Here is a 14,090-nt window from a genome sequence, read left to right as displayed (position 1 = left end):
TTTCGCGCATGGCTGTGCTAGCGTGTATCCCTGAGACTTCTCTCTTACCTCGGTACGGGAGGGAGTGGGATACCTACCTTCCCGATGCGCGGCTCTGCTGCCGCATCCTATCCCCATCGACGCTTCTCAAGCATTGTGATTGAACCTCCCTCTCGCTCTAGACTGCCCACTTCCCAAGTTCACGTTTTCACGCTTGAGCAAGCCGCTCTATATGACGTCCCGCGAAACACCCACACCGTCTCTCACGAGCTCCATTGGCCCAGCCACGGTCACAACTAAGGAGCATTCTACCGCCGCTCAACATCTGCAAACCAAGCCCACAAATTGGCCGAGTGGTAATGGCCAGTTAGTTGCTCGACAGGGCGGAGTCCGCATACCGCAAGCGTCGCTTTCAAGCGAGGATGACGCTGAGAGAACGGTGACTGGAAATGATGGCCTCTGTGTGTACGACCCCGTGTTAAACATGTCTTGGTGTTCCGGCTTTGTATCGACCGCTGGCCGGTCCAGCACAAGAAGGTCCAGCTCTTCTGGTGACGATCTGACCATCACCGAAGTCAGAACTTACTACGACTACTCTTACGCAACCATCACCGAGACCTTTACGTCCACTACGCGTTCCTCCTCGAGAAGCTCCAGCAATACTCGCAGCAGCTCAGCCCGCTCAAGCTCAAGCCGCTCTAGTAGATCAGGCAGTCCCACATCGGCATTCAACGACGCTCCTCCGGTACCTGCCCCTCTGTCTCCCAAGGCGAGAGCTGGCATCGCGGTTGGTGTGATCCTCGGATGTCTTGCGATCGCTCTTGTGACCTGGCTGTTCTGGCGTTCTCGGCCTGCTCGGCCCCGCTCGCGCCCCACAACTCCGTGAGCTAACCGCACGGAGGTAAACTGACAAACAGGGAGGAGCGCTTCGAAGTGGACGAGTCTCTCATCGTAACCCCGCACACTGAAACTGCTCCCCGCCCATCTGAAGTCGAACGGCCCCTCTCGGCCGCCTTCTCGACTCTGTCGTGCGACACCAACCGGCCCCTGCCTGCACTGCCCCTCGTAGACGGTACTCGGCCACTGGGCAATGAAATGAGGGAGGTAACCACCCCGGGAAGCTCCTCACTGTCTGCCTCAAAAGTTCTGGCTGCCGCTGGATCGTCTTCTATGATGCCTAAGACTATTGCAAGCTCCACATCGACAGCGAAGATACCGCCAGGAAATGCCCCAGAGTCGGTCATCTCGCCTGTTCACCCCTCTGCAGTTGACGACACGGATATGGACGCTCCCCCACAGTATGATCCCCGGTGGTCAGCTGAGCGAAGCATGCTCAGCAGCAGTCCTATGATGATGAGGCCCTAATACCATCACTCAACGATTTAACGGGCATTGTGAATAGCAGATGGACCTTGTCACGATGCATACTGTGACTTCCTTAGGGAAGAAGGCACCTGGTGAATTGAGCGACTCATCCGCTTCGTGTTCAGGAAGGTGAGGGCGCAGGGCTGTTCGTTGCCTCTCCGGAGCCCAGTACTGGTCCGGAGAGCTCCGCAGTCTCCGCCACAACTTTCGCATTGCCGTATGTGTGGCAGAAGTTTTGGCTCTTGATGGGCTGTAATGACACACCCCGGCGATCTGTCGCCGCTTCCGTCTGCTCCGAGGAATAACCGAACTCCCAGGGGAGTCTACGAGCATTGCGCCTTCGTGCTCGCATGGTCAGACGATGGTGGACTGCTTGCGGATGAGGCTCACTTTGTGACATTCACAGGGAGTGTTTGTCCCATTCAGCAACACCTGTCTCGGACTCGACCGCTGAACCACGCCTAGGATGGCTTCCATCGAAGGTAACCCTCCTCTCACCGTTGTGAAGCCCCCTTAATCTCCTTGCAACGGACCTCGCGGTTTAGTGTTAGCTTCTGGTATTACCTCCGACACGGAGACACATGACCTCCCTCTTGGCTTTCTGCAGCACATGCTCCGGTACTTATACCAGCGCGGCGCTGTCTCTGCCAAGACATCGCCCACTGGCCTCACACCTCTTGGCACTCCGGACGGCAGAATGCAGCTCAAGACACACGCCGAGGCAGCTTATAACAACGGAGCCTTCATGGCAAGGACGTATAAAGCGAGCTCTCCACGGTCCACTGCCTCCACAACTTCGACAACCAAACTAGCCGATCGACACTACCCGCCTATCCAGATTTCAACTATGAGCTCTTCACTGCCTCCTCTCGAGTCTGGCAAAGTCCGTGAGTATGACAGCCGAAGATGGCTCAGTGGGGAGTGGAGGTGGAGGTGCCACGCTGACCGACCAGAGCTCCCCGACGGCCTCCAGCTGCACGTCACGTCCTACACCGACATGGACATGAACGACGACGACCCCCAGCACATCCGCGACGATCACGTCGATATCATCATTGGAATTGTTGTTGCATTTGTTGTCGTTCTCATCGCCATCATCGCGTTCTTCTGGTTCGTGCGCAGGCGCCGCCAGCGGCAAATCAAACGCGCCATGGGCGAGGTCTGAGGCGGGCGCATCGCTGCGCCTCAACAGTCCTTTGGCCTGCGCCGGCGGCCGCGCCCTCGCCCCGTGCATGCGGTGCTTGGACTGCGCCATTTTCTCTCCCCCTTCTCTAGAACGACCTTGCCTTCCTCGATTCCATATGTACGCTCGGGATGCAAAATCTCTCGAATATCTTGCCAAATTGCTGGAATTTGCCAAAATGCCCCTTCACCCCTCAACACTTAGTCCGCATCGATTGGACTGAGGATGTTGTTGTCTGTTCAATGCAGCTTCAATGCTGTTGACACAAGCTAGTCAAACAACGCCCCGCCCATCACTCACTGACGCATTGATGTCTGGCCCAGCTCGGTCAGGCCTTTCCCCGACTGTACTGCACGAGTAGCGATCGGCGTTCGCACCAGCCACCACTTTCCGAAGTTTGGTACGTACGCGCAACAGCTCCAGCACGACTTGGCGTACTGCAACACTGCTTTAACACGCTTTAGTGGCTCTTCCCCACCACGCTGTTCACGCTCAGTCACTTCTTTCGCAGCATCTCTTCGCCAGATCTCTCCCATTCTTCCGTTCGCTACTTTCGTCACTCGCATTCTTACCGGCGACTTGCGCACATCTCAGTGTGCGTTCAAAAGCAGCGATGGGCGTCCGTCGCATCCGACGTGCACAGCTTGGTGGAGCTGGTGAGACGTCAAGTTTCGCCGACAGCCGCCGGAGCCGCACTACAACCACGCACAACTCGGCGTCGGGTAGCCTGCCGGCATTTGCTTCGACCTCGGTCTCTGATCCTGTCTCGTCCGGCCCAACTTTGCACATACGGCATCACGATGACAAGGATGAGAGCCGCACTACCAAGATTGTGGCTGGCACTGCGGCAGGCGCGGGCATGTTGCTCCTCGGTGGACTAGTGTTGATCTGGTACATGGTTTGGAAACAGAGGAGGCGTCGGAACCGCGAGCGTGCGCGGCAGCAAGCTCGATGGTGAGTTGCCTTCATCGACTCACCCCAGCTGCTATTATTCCAGCAAGGCTGACAGCAGCGACCCCCTCACCGTCGAGCAGCCGGTAATCATCACGCCGTTCCCGATGTCGGAGCCCGCAAACTCTCCACCTCGCTCCCCGCCCACATCTATGCGAACGCACCTCTCCGACCCGGGTCCCGGGGCGCACCACGCCAAGCCCTTCGCCTACCTCCAGACAGACAGGACGGGGAAGCTAGGCTACCCTTCCAGTCCGGCTGCGACGCGCCCTCAGCCAAAGCGTGCGAGCACCGAGCTCGTCACGCGCGACGAGCTCAAGCAGGCACAACGTCACAGTACCATTGACAGCACCCCATACAACGGGAGGAGGCGCAGTCACCTGCCCCCGCCCGTTATGCCGAGCATCTTGGGCTCGCCGACGAGCAGCACGCACACTGAGAGTCCGCACCTGACTCCGATCGAGAACGTGAGACTGCCTCCCTGGCCACCCTCAGAGAGACGGTCGCTGGAACAGGTCGCGCGTGCTTCGCTGCAGATGGACCGGGCTTCGATCAGCAGTACGCCGTTGCAGACGCCTCGCTCGTCCACTGGCCCACTGCCTCCGTGCTCACAGGCTGGTACGCCACAGGTCGGCACGCCGATTCACACGCCCCGTTCGTCAACTGGCCCGCTGCCGCCTCAACTCTCGCCGCGTGCTCCGCATCAGCCCCTCCCCGCCGTGCCCAGACCGCAGCGCACGCTGCCGCAGCAGCCAGTGCACGCATCTCCGCTCCTTATCCCCCGCCAGAATCCAGACGTCTCAACGCGGCCATTCTCCTACCCGCCCAGTGTAGCGAGCTACACTCCTCCGAGCTCGCGCGGTCCCAGTCCACTTGCGCCCCGCGGCCCCAGTCCTCACTACCCCTCTCGCGGCACCAGTCCCTCCTTCGCTCCGCCCGGCGGTGGCCCTCCCCCCCCACGCCAGCTCAGTCTGCCCGCCCCGCTTGGCGTTCTTCCACCCTCGGCGTACCCGAACAAGCGCTACTCGGTAGATCAGCTACCCGCCCGCGGAACACAGAGCACGACGGTCCAGAGCCTGCCCTTCGGCGCTAGACCCGCGCGCACGCCCAGTCCCGGCCGACTCTCGGACCGCCACAAGCGGGGGTCGGAGGAGATTCTCGTCCGCCGGGCTTCGGAGCAGGACCTCCTCGCTGCAGCCAGGATGGGGAGAAGCACGCCGTCTCCCTCAGGTCTGAGGCTCGTGACCGCCCGTACGCCCTCGCCTGGCGGCAGCTCGATCTCCTCCTCTAGCTGGCCACTGCCCACCCCGCTGAATGATCCGGCCAACACGCCCCCGGTCCGCGGACGGCCGCTTCCCGGCACACCGACGAGTGCGCCTGCAACACCAACGGGCACGCCGACGGCGACACCGGGCACGCCGACACTCATCCCCGCCACGACGGGACAAAGTACTGGCAGCATCAGCAGGCCGCTGCCCGTGCCGCCCCCTCTGTCTTCGCCGACACAGCCCAAGTCGCCTCTACCCCAGATCCCTGATCCTGTGGTTCAGGAGCAGAGGGTGGTCAAGGACAAGAGTCCGGTCAGTCCGACCTCGATGCCGAGCGACCAGCCTCCCCCATACTCTTATTCGCCTGGCGAAGCGCTGCCCGAGAAGACTCGTGGTCCAAACGTGCTCTCCCGAACCGCGAGTGGGAGTAGACAGGCGTGCGTCTACAAGCCCTCTGCACGCCCGGGACAGCAGTATGCCCTCTAGTCTCAGCTGCACCGCTTCCATGCCTTCAAACCGTGCTCGACGGGGCATAGCCCTCGAGTTCGAGACGAAGCTGTACATCAACCGTATCACCGCAGACTTCTCCGCATACCCTTGTCACCACCCCTCTTATGGACAATCAGCAGTTTAGTGACGTAGCTCCTCACGCTCTCTTGTGGTTTCATGCACTCACGCTCCTTATGCAAAAGCTAGATACCCCTCGTCTTTTCCTTGAAGGCCCTGAGCACTCCTTGCCGTTCGATCGTCGATCGCGCGCTGACGGGAATCTGGTAGTGGGTACCGACGATGCATCGCAATCTGCGACAGGTGCTGGCAGGTCGCGCGAACAAGGCACGGGTCCGAAACCCTACATGGGGGTGCGAATAAGAAAGCGCTCTATACCCCTCGGGCACGGCCGATAGGTGGTACGGTGGCGACATTCAATGATAGGGGCGATTACGCAAAGCGGGAACCCAGGTAAGGGCGGAGATCGGCTGCTTCCCGCCAAGCCCAAGCCCAAGCCATGCCGCTACCAGCCTGCCAAGTGCCCTGCCAGGCCAACGTCGTCGATGGCGGCGGCCGTCGCGCCGTGCCGTCGGGCTTCTCGCACTGCGTACTTGCGTCAGTCGGCTTCGACCACATCTTATCTCTCCTTCATCCATCCCTCACCCACCCTTCTCCTTCTCGACCGCGAGCACAGCGCTTGCCTGCTCGCCACCCATTTGACTGTTACGAACAGTCCGTGCCGCCGCCACCGTCCGTCCCTCGTTCAAACGTCATCATGATCTTCCATCTGTCCGCGCTCTTCTTCGTCGTGCTGGTTGTTGCCCGTGAGTGTGCCCGTCCCCTTCCCTCTCTTCTGTGGGACATCAGCTGCTTCTCTACGGGCGTGGTTCGAGCTAACTCCCAGTCGCGTGGTACTTCCGCATCCGCCTCTTCTCCCTCGCGGCGCCGTACCTGCCCTCGCAGCTGGTAGCGAGGTTGTCAAACTACGAGCCGCTGCAGGGCTACTCCTTCGCCGAGCAGCGGGAGGGGGGCATGTCGTCGTCCAACTTCGACCTCGAGGAGAACATTGGTGAGGGGTCGGGCGAGAACCGCCAAGGCCTGGACGAGGCTGGTGTCGAGGAGGTCCGCCGCATCATGGCCATTGAGCGGTGCACGTTCGACCAGGCCCGCCTCATCAGGCATAACCGTATCCTGGCCAAGAATGGGATTGCGCCGGATGGAACGCCCCTCGACCGCAAGGCTATCACTCGTCTCTAAGAGTTGCTCGACTTCTAGGCTGCCGATCGGCGGCTTGCTGAGCTCGCACTGTATCAAAACTCCAAAGTATGGACGCTCACCTTGTTTCAACTCTCCCAGCTCCCAACTCGACTCACTCCCTCCTCTTCCCAATTCCAGGCAGGATACCCGGCCAATTCGCCAGCTCGCCAGCCCCGACCGACCCCGCTCTCCCTCTCTCGCTTAGACTGTTCCCATTTTCTGTTGTTTGGTAATGCATCGGGTTTCTATCTCTATCCCTCTAACCAAACACACTCTGACCTGCATCTCACTCTCCGAACAGGTACTCGAAGAACGTCGGGCGGTCGCTCCAGTCCGAGTTTCCTCCGAGGCGTTGCGGCGGGCCATTGCGGGTCGGCGGGAGGCGGACATTGGACACGATCGGCGACGAGGCAACGCTCTCGGAACCCGTACTACCGTTCCAGCCAGTGGAGATGCCATGCGCCTCGGGCACGCTGAACTCAGAGAACCCGCCTTCGGACGAGGCATAGGCCGAGCTGCCGTGCGAGACGGTCCGGTGCAGATCCATGTTGCCGAATCGCTCCATGAGAGCGTCGTGCGTCAGACCCAGATCTGTCAGCTGGTCCTCCGAGTCCGACTCCGTGCCGAAGCGCTCTGTTAGAGAGGTGAACGTCTTGTCGGCGTCTTCCTCAACGTCCGAGTGTTGGCCCATCTCGGTCGCGGCGTCACTGTCCTCGCCCTCAGTTCCCGAGCCGGATGTCTCGCCGGCCGAAGGACCACTGACGTCGGTCGTCTCAGGGGTCAGGAGAGCGTGGGACGGCGGAGGAGCGCGCGCCTTCACGAGATTCGGGCGGACGAGGTGCGTTAACCGCACAGTCTGTCCGTTGATAGTCGACTGGTCTTCGCCTGTCATGTCAGCTGATCTACTATGCTTCCAAGCTTACTCCATGACACCAGCTCGTAGTATCGCGCAACGAGGTGAACAACGAGGCGGTCGAAGCTGTCAGGCACTGCCCACGAGAGGTGTGCCACACTCCGCGACACCTCGAGAATAGCAGGCACAGAGCCATTCTCGACAGGGAGTGGCGGGAGAGCGTTCATCTGATGCTGCGGCGGGAGGCGGCGTCCGTTGCTGGGCCCAGCATGTCCATTGGCAGCACGTGCCGAAGCCTCCACAGGGGTCTTATCGATAACCCTCCACCCCAGGTCTCCCGGGGCGATGTCGTATTCGCCGCCGAGCCAGCCCCGCACGGCGTTCTCGATCGAAGGAACAATAGTCTCTGCGCGTCTACCTCGTTTCCGAAGAAGGGCTCGCGTGCCCTTCAGAGAGGTCGAAAAGGCCCCACTGACACTGCTCGCACCCAGGGGATCCTTGGTACCTGGAACCGATGGGATCTGTGCGGTACGCTCGATTGCGTCTGATGGAAAGGACGGCTTCAGGGGTCGCTGGTGGAGAGGCACGCTGGGCGACATGTCCGACCTCCTGGGCGCAACGGCGTAGGGGTTGTCGACGAAAGCCGCTGCTACATTAGCCTTGGGCATGCGTGCGGTGCCGATACCGGCTGGGGCTCAGGCTCACCGTTGTTCATGCGACGGACGACCCTCTTGCCCCGCGTTGATGAGGACGCTGCAACGTCATCACCCCTGTTCTTTGCGGCTTCCCTCCTGGCAGCCGCCTTCTCTCTCTGCTGCTGGTTATGAGCCTCTACTTGACGGAGGGCATGATTCTTCGGGTTCTGGAGGATGGCCGGCAGACGAAGCCTGCAGGGGTCAGATCGAGCCGTGACAAGGGAAGAATTCAGCTCACGGTGCAGAGGTAGCACTGTCGTTAGTTGTCATGATGGCTGTGAGTTGGGAGCGTTGCGTGAGGAGAGAAGGAGCAAAGCGGACGAGGAAGACAGCGGACTCGGCTAGATTTGCTCTGACGTCGGACTCGTTGAACATAGATAGCAGGGTCGTCGCCGCTCGGAGCCGAAGCTGATCAGGTTTGTCCACGTGGCTGTGACCGCACAGTGCCACTCGTCGCCGATACGGCGTTATAGGTGAGCCGGACCTGGACCTGAATAAGGTTCAAATGAGGAAAGGGATGGGTGGCGTGTTGTATGAGGTGGATTAGTCCGGATTAGGATAGCGATGGGTGATGTGAGCGTGCGCGTGAAAGAGCTTGAAGCAAGAGTGATTCAGGGCTTGAGCTCCTCACTCTCCCGGGGGGCCGGGTTAATCGCTGTGCTGGCGCTCGTTGGCTCAGGATCGCGCACCTGGGACGAAAGGCGCACGGAACTTACCTCCACCCGCCGCTGTGCAGGAGTAGTGCTAGAGAGAGTGCCAGCGCGCCAGCCTAGCCAGCCTACGCAGTGCAGCAAGGAGTAGTGCGCCATAACGCCTGCCGAGCGATTTGACTGGCGTACCCTGCCTGGTTCCCCTTGCTCCCTACCTCCCTGCGCCTGCTCCCTGCATCTCCTTCCGTCGTCTTACCCAGTTGGGCCACCGTCCCTGTTTCCCGTTGACCAACTCGACTGCCCAGCCAGGCCAGCCAGCCCCGCCAGCCCCGCCAGCCTGCACACACTCAGGCTGTTAGCCAGCCAGCCAGCCAGCCAGCCAGGCTACCCCCACACCCTGTATCCCCCTGTCTGTCCGGCACGTCTGCCGCCAGTGGTCCTAAGTGTCTCGTGTGGTCTAGTCTTCCAACTTAGAGCCTAATCCTGCTACACGTCCTCCGCCCAGCATCCACCCGGCCCATAGCCCATTCAGCCAGTCCCACACGGCCCATCCCATCCCATTCTCCATCCTTCCCTCCCTGCTTCGCTTCAACCATCCCATCCACTCGATCATCCTTCTTCCTTTCCACCTTGCCATCCTCCATCTCATCTCATCCCCCTCTACCCTCTCTCACCTCGTACCATTTCTCTTCTCTGCAGCCTCCAGCTCCGGTCGCTTTTGCCTCTATCCAACACCTTGCGCGATTGTCGTCTCATAACACTCGTTCAACCTTCCCTCTTTTCTTCTTAATCGACGCGTCGTCTCTCGTCTACCCGCCCCGAACGACACCCGATCACGAACTCTTTCGACGGCCCGCGCAAGTCACGACCAGCTGCCTCTTCGTTTCCTTCCGCTATCCGACCTTCTGGACGTGCTCGATCACAGCACCTCAACCCGGATTGCTTTCTCCGCCCTCCAACATTGATCCACACCTTCCTCCCAAAAGCAACTCACTCGTTCCAACATGGGTGGCTCTCTCTCCAAGGCCCTTGGTAAGTCCTCTGGGACGACTGACGCGGGCGGCAACGCCTGGCTGACGCGGTTTCACTCTCTCACGCGAGGATGCTGGTGCTGACGCCGTCTCCCTACCCGTGCTAAACGCCATCGATGCCAACTCGTCTCTTATCCTCCTGGTCTTGTGGACGTTCAATATCTGTGCTTTACGACTAAGCAGGCAAGCTCTTCGGCAACAAGGAGATGCGCATTCTGATGCTTGGTCTTGATGCTGCAGGAAAGACTAGTAAGCGGATATCAGCACGCGATAGCGCCTGATCTAACGACAGCTATCCTCTACAAGCTCAAGCTCAACCAGTCTGTTACCACCATCCCCACTGTCGGTTTCAATGTCGAGACAGTTACGTATAAGAACGTCAAGTTCAATGTCTGGGATGTCGGAGGTCAGGACAAGATTCGTCCTCTCTGGAGGCACTACTACACCGGAACTCAGGTGCGTATGCGTGTGTGCGGGAGCAGAGTAAGGAGGAGCCGCGCACCCACTCGGCCAACCCGGATGGACACTCTCGATCCGCGATGCTGGAGCCTTTCATTGAGATCACGCGAGCTGACAGTGCAGGGTCTTATCTTCGTTATCGACTCTGCGGACCGCGATCGTATCGACGAGGCGCGTCTGGAGCTGGAGCGTATTCTGGCGGACCGGGAAATGAAGGACTGTCTGTTGATGGTGTTCGCGAACAAGCAGGACATCCAGGGAGGTGGGTTCTCATTCGATCAAGGGCGCGCGCACGTACTAACGTGCAGCCATGTCACCCGCTGAGGTAACTGAGAAGCTTGGCCTGCACAAGATGAGGGACCGCTCGTGGTATGTCCACCCTAGGTAAGTCATGATCGAGCACCACCAGCAGAACGCTGTCCACTGACACCTGCAGCTGCGCCACGACCGGTGAGGGACTGTTTGAGGGATTGCAGTGGCTTTCGCAGAACGTCAAGGGTACGAAAGCCTAAGGCAGTTGACACGATATTACGCACATCGACGATTCTATTTCTTTTGGTCCGGTTTCTCGCTTTCTCTCTCTCGGCAGTTTGGCTTCTCCTCTATGTCCCCCTCACATCGTGCATCACCTCTGCATCAGCCGCCGTTTGAGCGGCTGCGCCTTAATTATCTTCTCTCCCGGTGTATTGGTGCCGCCGCTCGGCGTCGCCTGCAACGGCTAGAACCCGAGCGGACGGCATGAGTTGCAACATGGTGTCAACCGCCATGGACAGTGCTTCGGTGCTCCTCAACATCGCCCTAATTATCAAGCAAACCCCCCAATCCCTGTCTCTTGTCGGTCTTGGTCCAGCGGCCGACAGCATCGTCCTTACACTACCACGACATTTTTATTGAATCACATTTTTGTTAATTTGGGGGCGAAAACATGCCTGTTACGGTTTGCTGGGTTCCTGGTTTCAATCCCATTATTTGCGTAGATGTGTATACCCCATCCTAGTTGTCTAGGTGATGATGCACGCTTTATGAGTTACGCTAACACGGGCGTGGTCGTGGCCAAGCAGCATACAGATGATAAAGAGAATGATCAATCGGCAAGTGTGCCCGCACGTGAATAATCAGTGCCGTCTTGTCTCGAGTCGGAGTTCAGCCGCGACCAGAAGGCAAGCATGTCAGACGAGCAGTACCCAGGCGCGTCAAAATTACATGGTTCGGTTCACGAGAGAAAAGGAACGGGGGGTCTGCGTCGCCCATCGCCCGCCCGCCCCTACCAACTTTCGTACCAAACATTGGGGCAAGTCGGGACCTCATTCAGAGCCAGAAGCCTCAGAAGGCAGGTACGAGTCAAGTGGTCGTGCGTCCTTTGTTTGTTTGTGGGTGGGTATGTGGGTGTCAAAAGGACTCGCGACGCGTGCAGCGTGTAGAGGTGATCGAGCGGTTGGACCGCTGGATGGGATGATGTACCGCGTTGGACCGCGTTGAAACTCTTACGCTGAGCAGGCGGTCTTCACGATCGTCCAGATCCCTGCGTGCCCTCCTGTGAGCCCTACTGTGGCCCTACTGTGGCCCTCCTGTCCAGGCCCGACAGATGCAAGGCACTGTCGAGGGTGTGCAGATGACTCACGGCCCCACCTCGTACCTACGCGTACCTTCCCAGTGATGGCAGTACCGGACGTATCACCGAATGTACCACCGAACATCTCAAGTGGCCGGCTTGCCTGTCTCTGCAAAGGGGAGTCGCGCGCCGAGTAGAGAGCTTGACCAGTTAAGCTTGGCCCCTTGATCTCGTAGAGGGGACGGGATATCCGAGTATTTGGCTCTACACCGACAATGTAGACCGAGGAAGGGCGTCAGTGGTTGATCTTCAGTCAGTCTGAGGGCTCATGATCAGATCGAAGTGGAGATCGCTCGAGATAGTCGTGCTTCTCTCAGTCCGGCTGATGGCGCGTTGCTCCTCGACGGAGCAGCTGCCGGAGAGTTATGTAAACAGGCCCCGAGCGACCTGGAGCATGAGGCGATCTTGTGCAGCGTCGTACATGATCATACCGCATAATGCCTCGTAGATAATCGATGGATGGCGCCCAGTGATGTCAGTGGCCGGGAGCCCCTCCTCCACGACTCACTAGCGTCGCAGACAGGTGATCAGCGAATTGTCAAGAGTTGAGCCGCATTGCCGCACAGACGCTCTGAGATCTGACGCTCCAATTCGCAGAAAAGGCAGTAGAAGCCGAGCAGTGTCTGATCTGTCTGGATCGTCTGGAGGGAGCCGGGGAATGCAGATGGCCCAGCATGCCCAGCAGGTATCAGGAAGCAGAGCGCCCAAGACGAGCTAAGTGGAGGCGATGAAAGGACTGTCTCACCTTTGTGCGCCGCCTGAGTGGACGCCTGAACGCCCTCGCGCCTCCTCTCCTTCTGCCCCTCTGCTGTCAGGCCTGCTCAGGCAGATATGGAGGCGATCGGGTGCGAACTATACACGAGCCATGTCTGCAAGATGCACACGCAACCGTCTGGCGCGCTGGCGCCGGCCTTCTTGGCCATCCTGCAGACCCTCCTCCAAACCCTCTAGTTTCCCTCTGCAAATGACATTCGAAGGGACAGCGTCAGAACTAGCTTCTGCGTATGAGCCGAAGAGCGTCGGATACGTCGGATACGTCGGATATCGGGACTGGGTGTCCGTTGCTTCGGATTGAAGGCGGGCACTGGGCGGACTCGGCAGTCCACTCCTGCTCTCCAGAGCGGAGACTCTTGTCTTCCTCCGCTCCCTACACTAAACTCGTCATCGTCTACGGTGCTGGGCCCGTACGTCAGCCAATGGGATAGACGCCGATGCTGAGACGCTGTGTGGAAGTGATCGCTCTCGTTCTGTTCACACATCGCTGCGCCCCTTCTCGGTGCATACCCACGCAGCGGCTGATTGCGCCGAGGGGCTGGACATTTGGCCTTCCTCCGAGAAGATGGGCAGCTGGCCCCAGAACCTGGCACATGGAAGTATAAGCTCGCGGACTAAGTTGAGGACTTTGCCCCAAAGCCTTCATCCGGACGCGGACCAGTACAACTCTCGGAGCTGGTACACAGCACACAACACAGCTCTGCAGAGAACACACAGGGCGCACGGCGGTGGCTGGTCGCCGGGTTGTTTGCCGTACATCTGTCCCCCCGTTCCCGGAGAGTGCGGAGAGTACGGACAATGACCGAATGTTTGTGACTTTCAGGAGCAAAGCAAGCAAGAGCTTTGAAGCGAGCGGATCGCAGGAATCGGTGAAGTCACCTTGGGACCTGATGATTGTCTGGCTCATTCGCAACCTTGAATGGCCACGAGGAGGGGGAGCGTCACTTGTCGCTGACATGTGGAGTTGGCCCGTGGTGCCGGCGTGATTGGCGCGAAGCCGGGACGGTTTGGCCAGGGCGCGAGATCGAGCAAAGTCCAGGACGTCCAGGCAAAGAAGGTCTAGGGCACAGGAGAGGGCAACGGCGAGATCAGGCGAACCGGCGAACGAGGCTCGAGGCAGGCAGTGTCTTTCCTGGAGGAATGACGGAGTGAATGGCTCTTGCAGCGTATGGGGTGCGTCGTCGGTGAGGAAAGCAACCCACGGCCAGGGCGGTGATGCAATAGGAATTAAATGACATCACTGGCCGTTCGTGGCCTGGGATGGCCTGGGTGACCTGCCATCGACCGGCTGCGTCCAGGGAGGGCCAGGGCCCGCGAGCCGAGTCCCCAGCTAAGGGACCCGATGAGGATCAGCACCACCGCGCCGTTGCACCGTTGGCCGGGGCGTACTGACTGAATACAATGTCAACAAAGCCGTACACATGCTGCAGAATCTGACTGCTGCAAGGACCGGTTCGGTGAGGCTGGACTCCGTCCTTCCCTCCTACGCTCCCTGCTCCCTGGCTTCATTGAGATCACGCGCGC

At 59.5% G+C, this 14,090-nt stretch overlaps 5 protein-coding genes across 5 annotated transcripts; 4 read left to right on the top strand and 1 right to left on the bottom strand.

Moving 5' to 3' along the window:
• Nucleotides 1-211: 211 nt before the first annotated feature.
• A1Q1_06500 (uncharacterized protein) lies at nt 212-1,344 on the top strand (the record flags this gene model as incomplete). Its single annotated transcript, XM_014321614.1, has 2 exons — nt 212-766; nt 901-1,344. The coding sequence occupies 2 exons, from the start codon at nt 212-214 to the stop codon at nt 1,342-1,344; spliced, it is 999 nt and encodes a 332-aa protein (XP_014177089.1).
• Nucleotides 1,345-1,954: 610 nt separating this feature from the next.
• On the top strand, nt 1,955-5,232 carry A1Q1_06499 (uncharacterized protein; the record flags this gene model as incomplete). The annotated part of the gene is made up of 5 exons (XM_014321613.1): nt 1,955-2,231; nt 2,298-2,454; nt 2,851-2,927; nt 2,992-3,481; nt 3,525-5,232. The coding sequence occupies 5 exons, from the start codon at nt 1,955-1,957 to the stop codon at nt 5,230-5,232; spliced, it is 2,709 nt and encodes a 902-aa protein (XP_014177088.1).
• A 520-nt stretch (nt 5,233-5,752) lies between these two features.
• A1Q1_06498 (uncharacterized protein) lies at nt 5,753-6,492 on the top strand (the record flags this gene model as incomplete). Its single annotated transcript, XM_014321612.1, has 2 exons — nt 5,753-6,059; nt 6,140-6,492. The coding sequence occupies 2 exons, from the start codon at nt 5,753-5,755 to the stop codon at nt 6,490-6,492; spliced, it is 660 nt and encodes a 219-aa protein (XP_014177087.1).
• A 286-nt stretch (nt 6,493-6,778) lies between these two features.
• Nucleotides 6,779-8,415, bottom strand: A1Q1_06497 (uncharacterized protein; the record flags this gene model as incomplete). The annotated part of the gene is made up of 4 exons (XM_014321611.1): nt 6,779-7,371; nt 7,416-7,991; nt 8,051-8,232; nt 8,279-8,415. 4 exons carry the CDS (start codon nt 8,413-8,415, stop codon nt 6,779-6,781), a joined length of 1,488 nt encoding a protein of 495 aa, XP_014177086.1.
• Nucleotides 8,416-9,694: 1,279 nt separating this feature from the next.
• Nucleotides 9,695-10,692, top strand: A1Q1_06496 (soluble GTPase with a role in regulation of membrane traffic and potassium influx, Arl1p; the record flags this gene model as incomplete). Its single annotated transcript, XM_014321610.1, has 6 exons — nt 9,695-9,722; nt 9,905-9,970; nt 10,014-10,177; nt 10,304-10,442; nt 10,489-10,564; nt 10,617-10,692. The coding sequence occupies 6 exons, from the start codon at nt 9,695-9,697 to the stop codon at nt 10,690-10,692; spliced, it is 549 nt and encodes a 182-aa protein (XP_014177085.1).
• Nucleotides 10,693-14,090: the final 3,398 nt, after the last annotated feature.

This window comes from Trichosporon asahii (genome assembly GCF_000293215.1).
Source record: "Trichosporon asahii var. asahii CBS 2479 unplaced genomic scaffold scaffold00075, whole genome shotgun sequence".
Taxonomy (NCBI): domain Eukaryota; kingdom Fungi; phylum Basidiomycota; class Tremellomycetes; order Trichosporonales; family Trichosporonaceae; genus Trichosporon; species Trichosporon asahii.
This window is presented reverse-complemented; position numbering and strand designations above follow the sequence as displayed.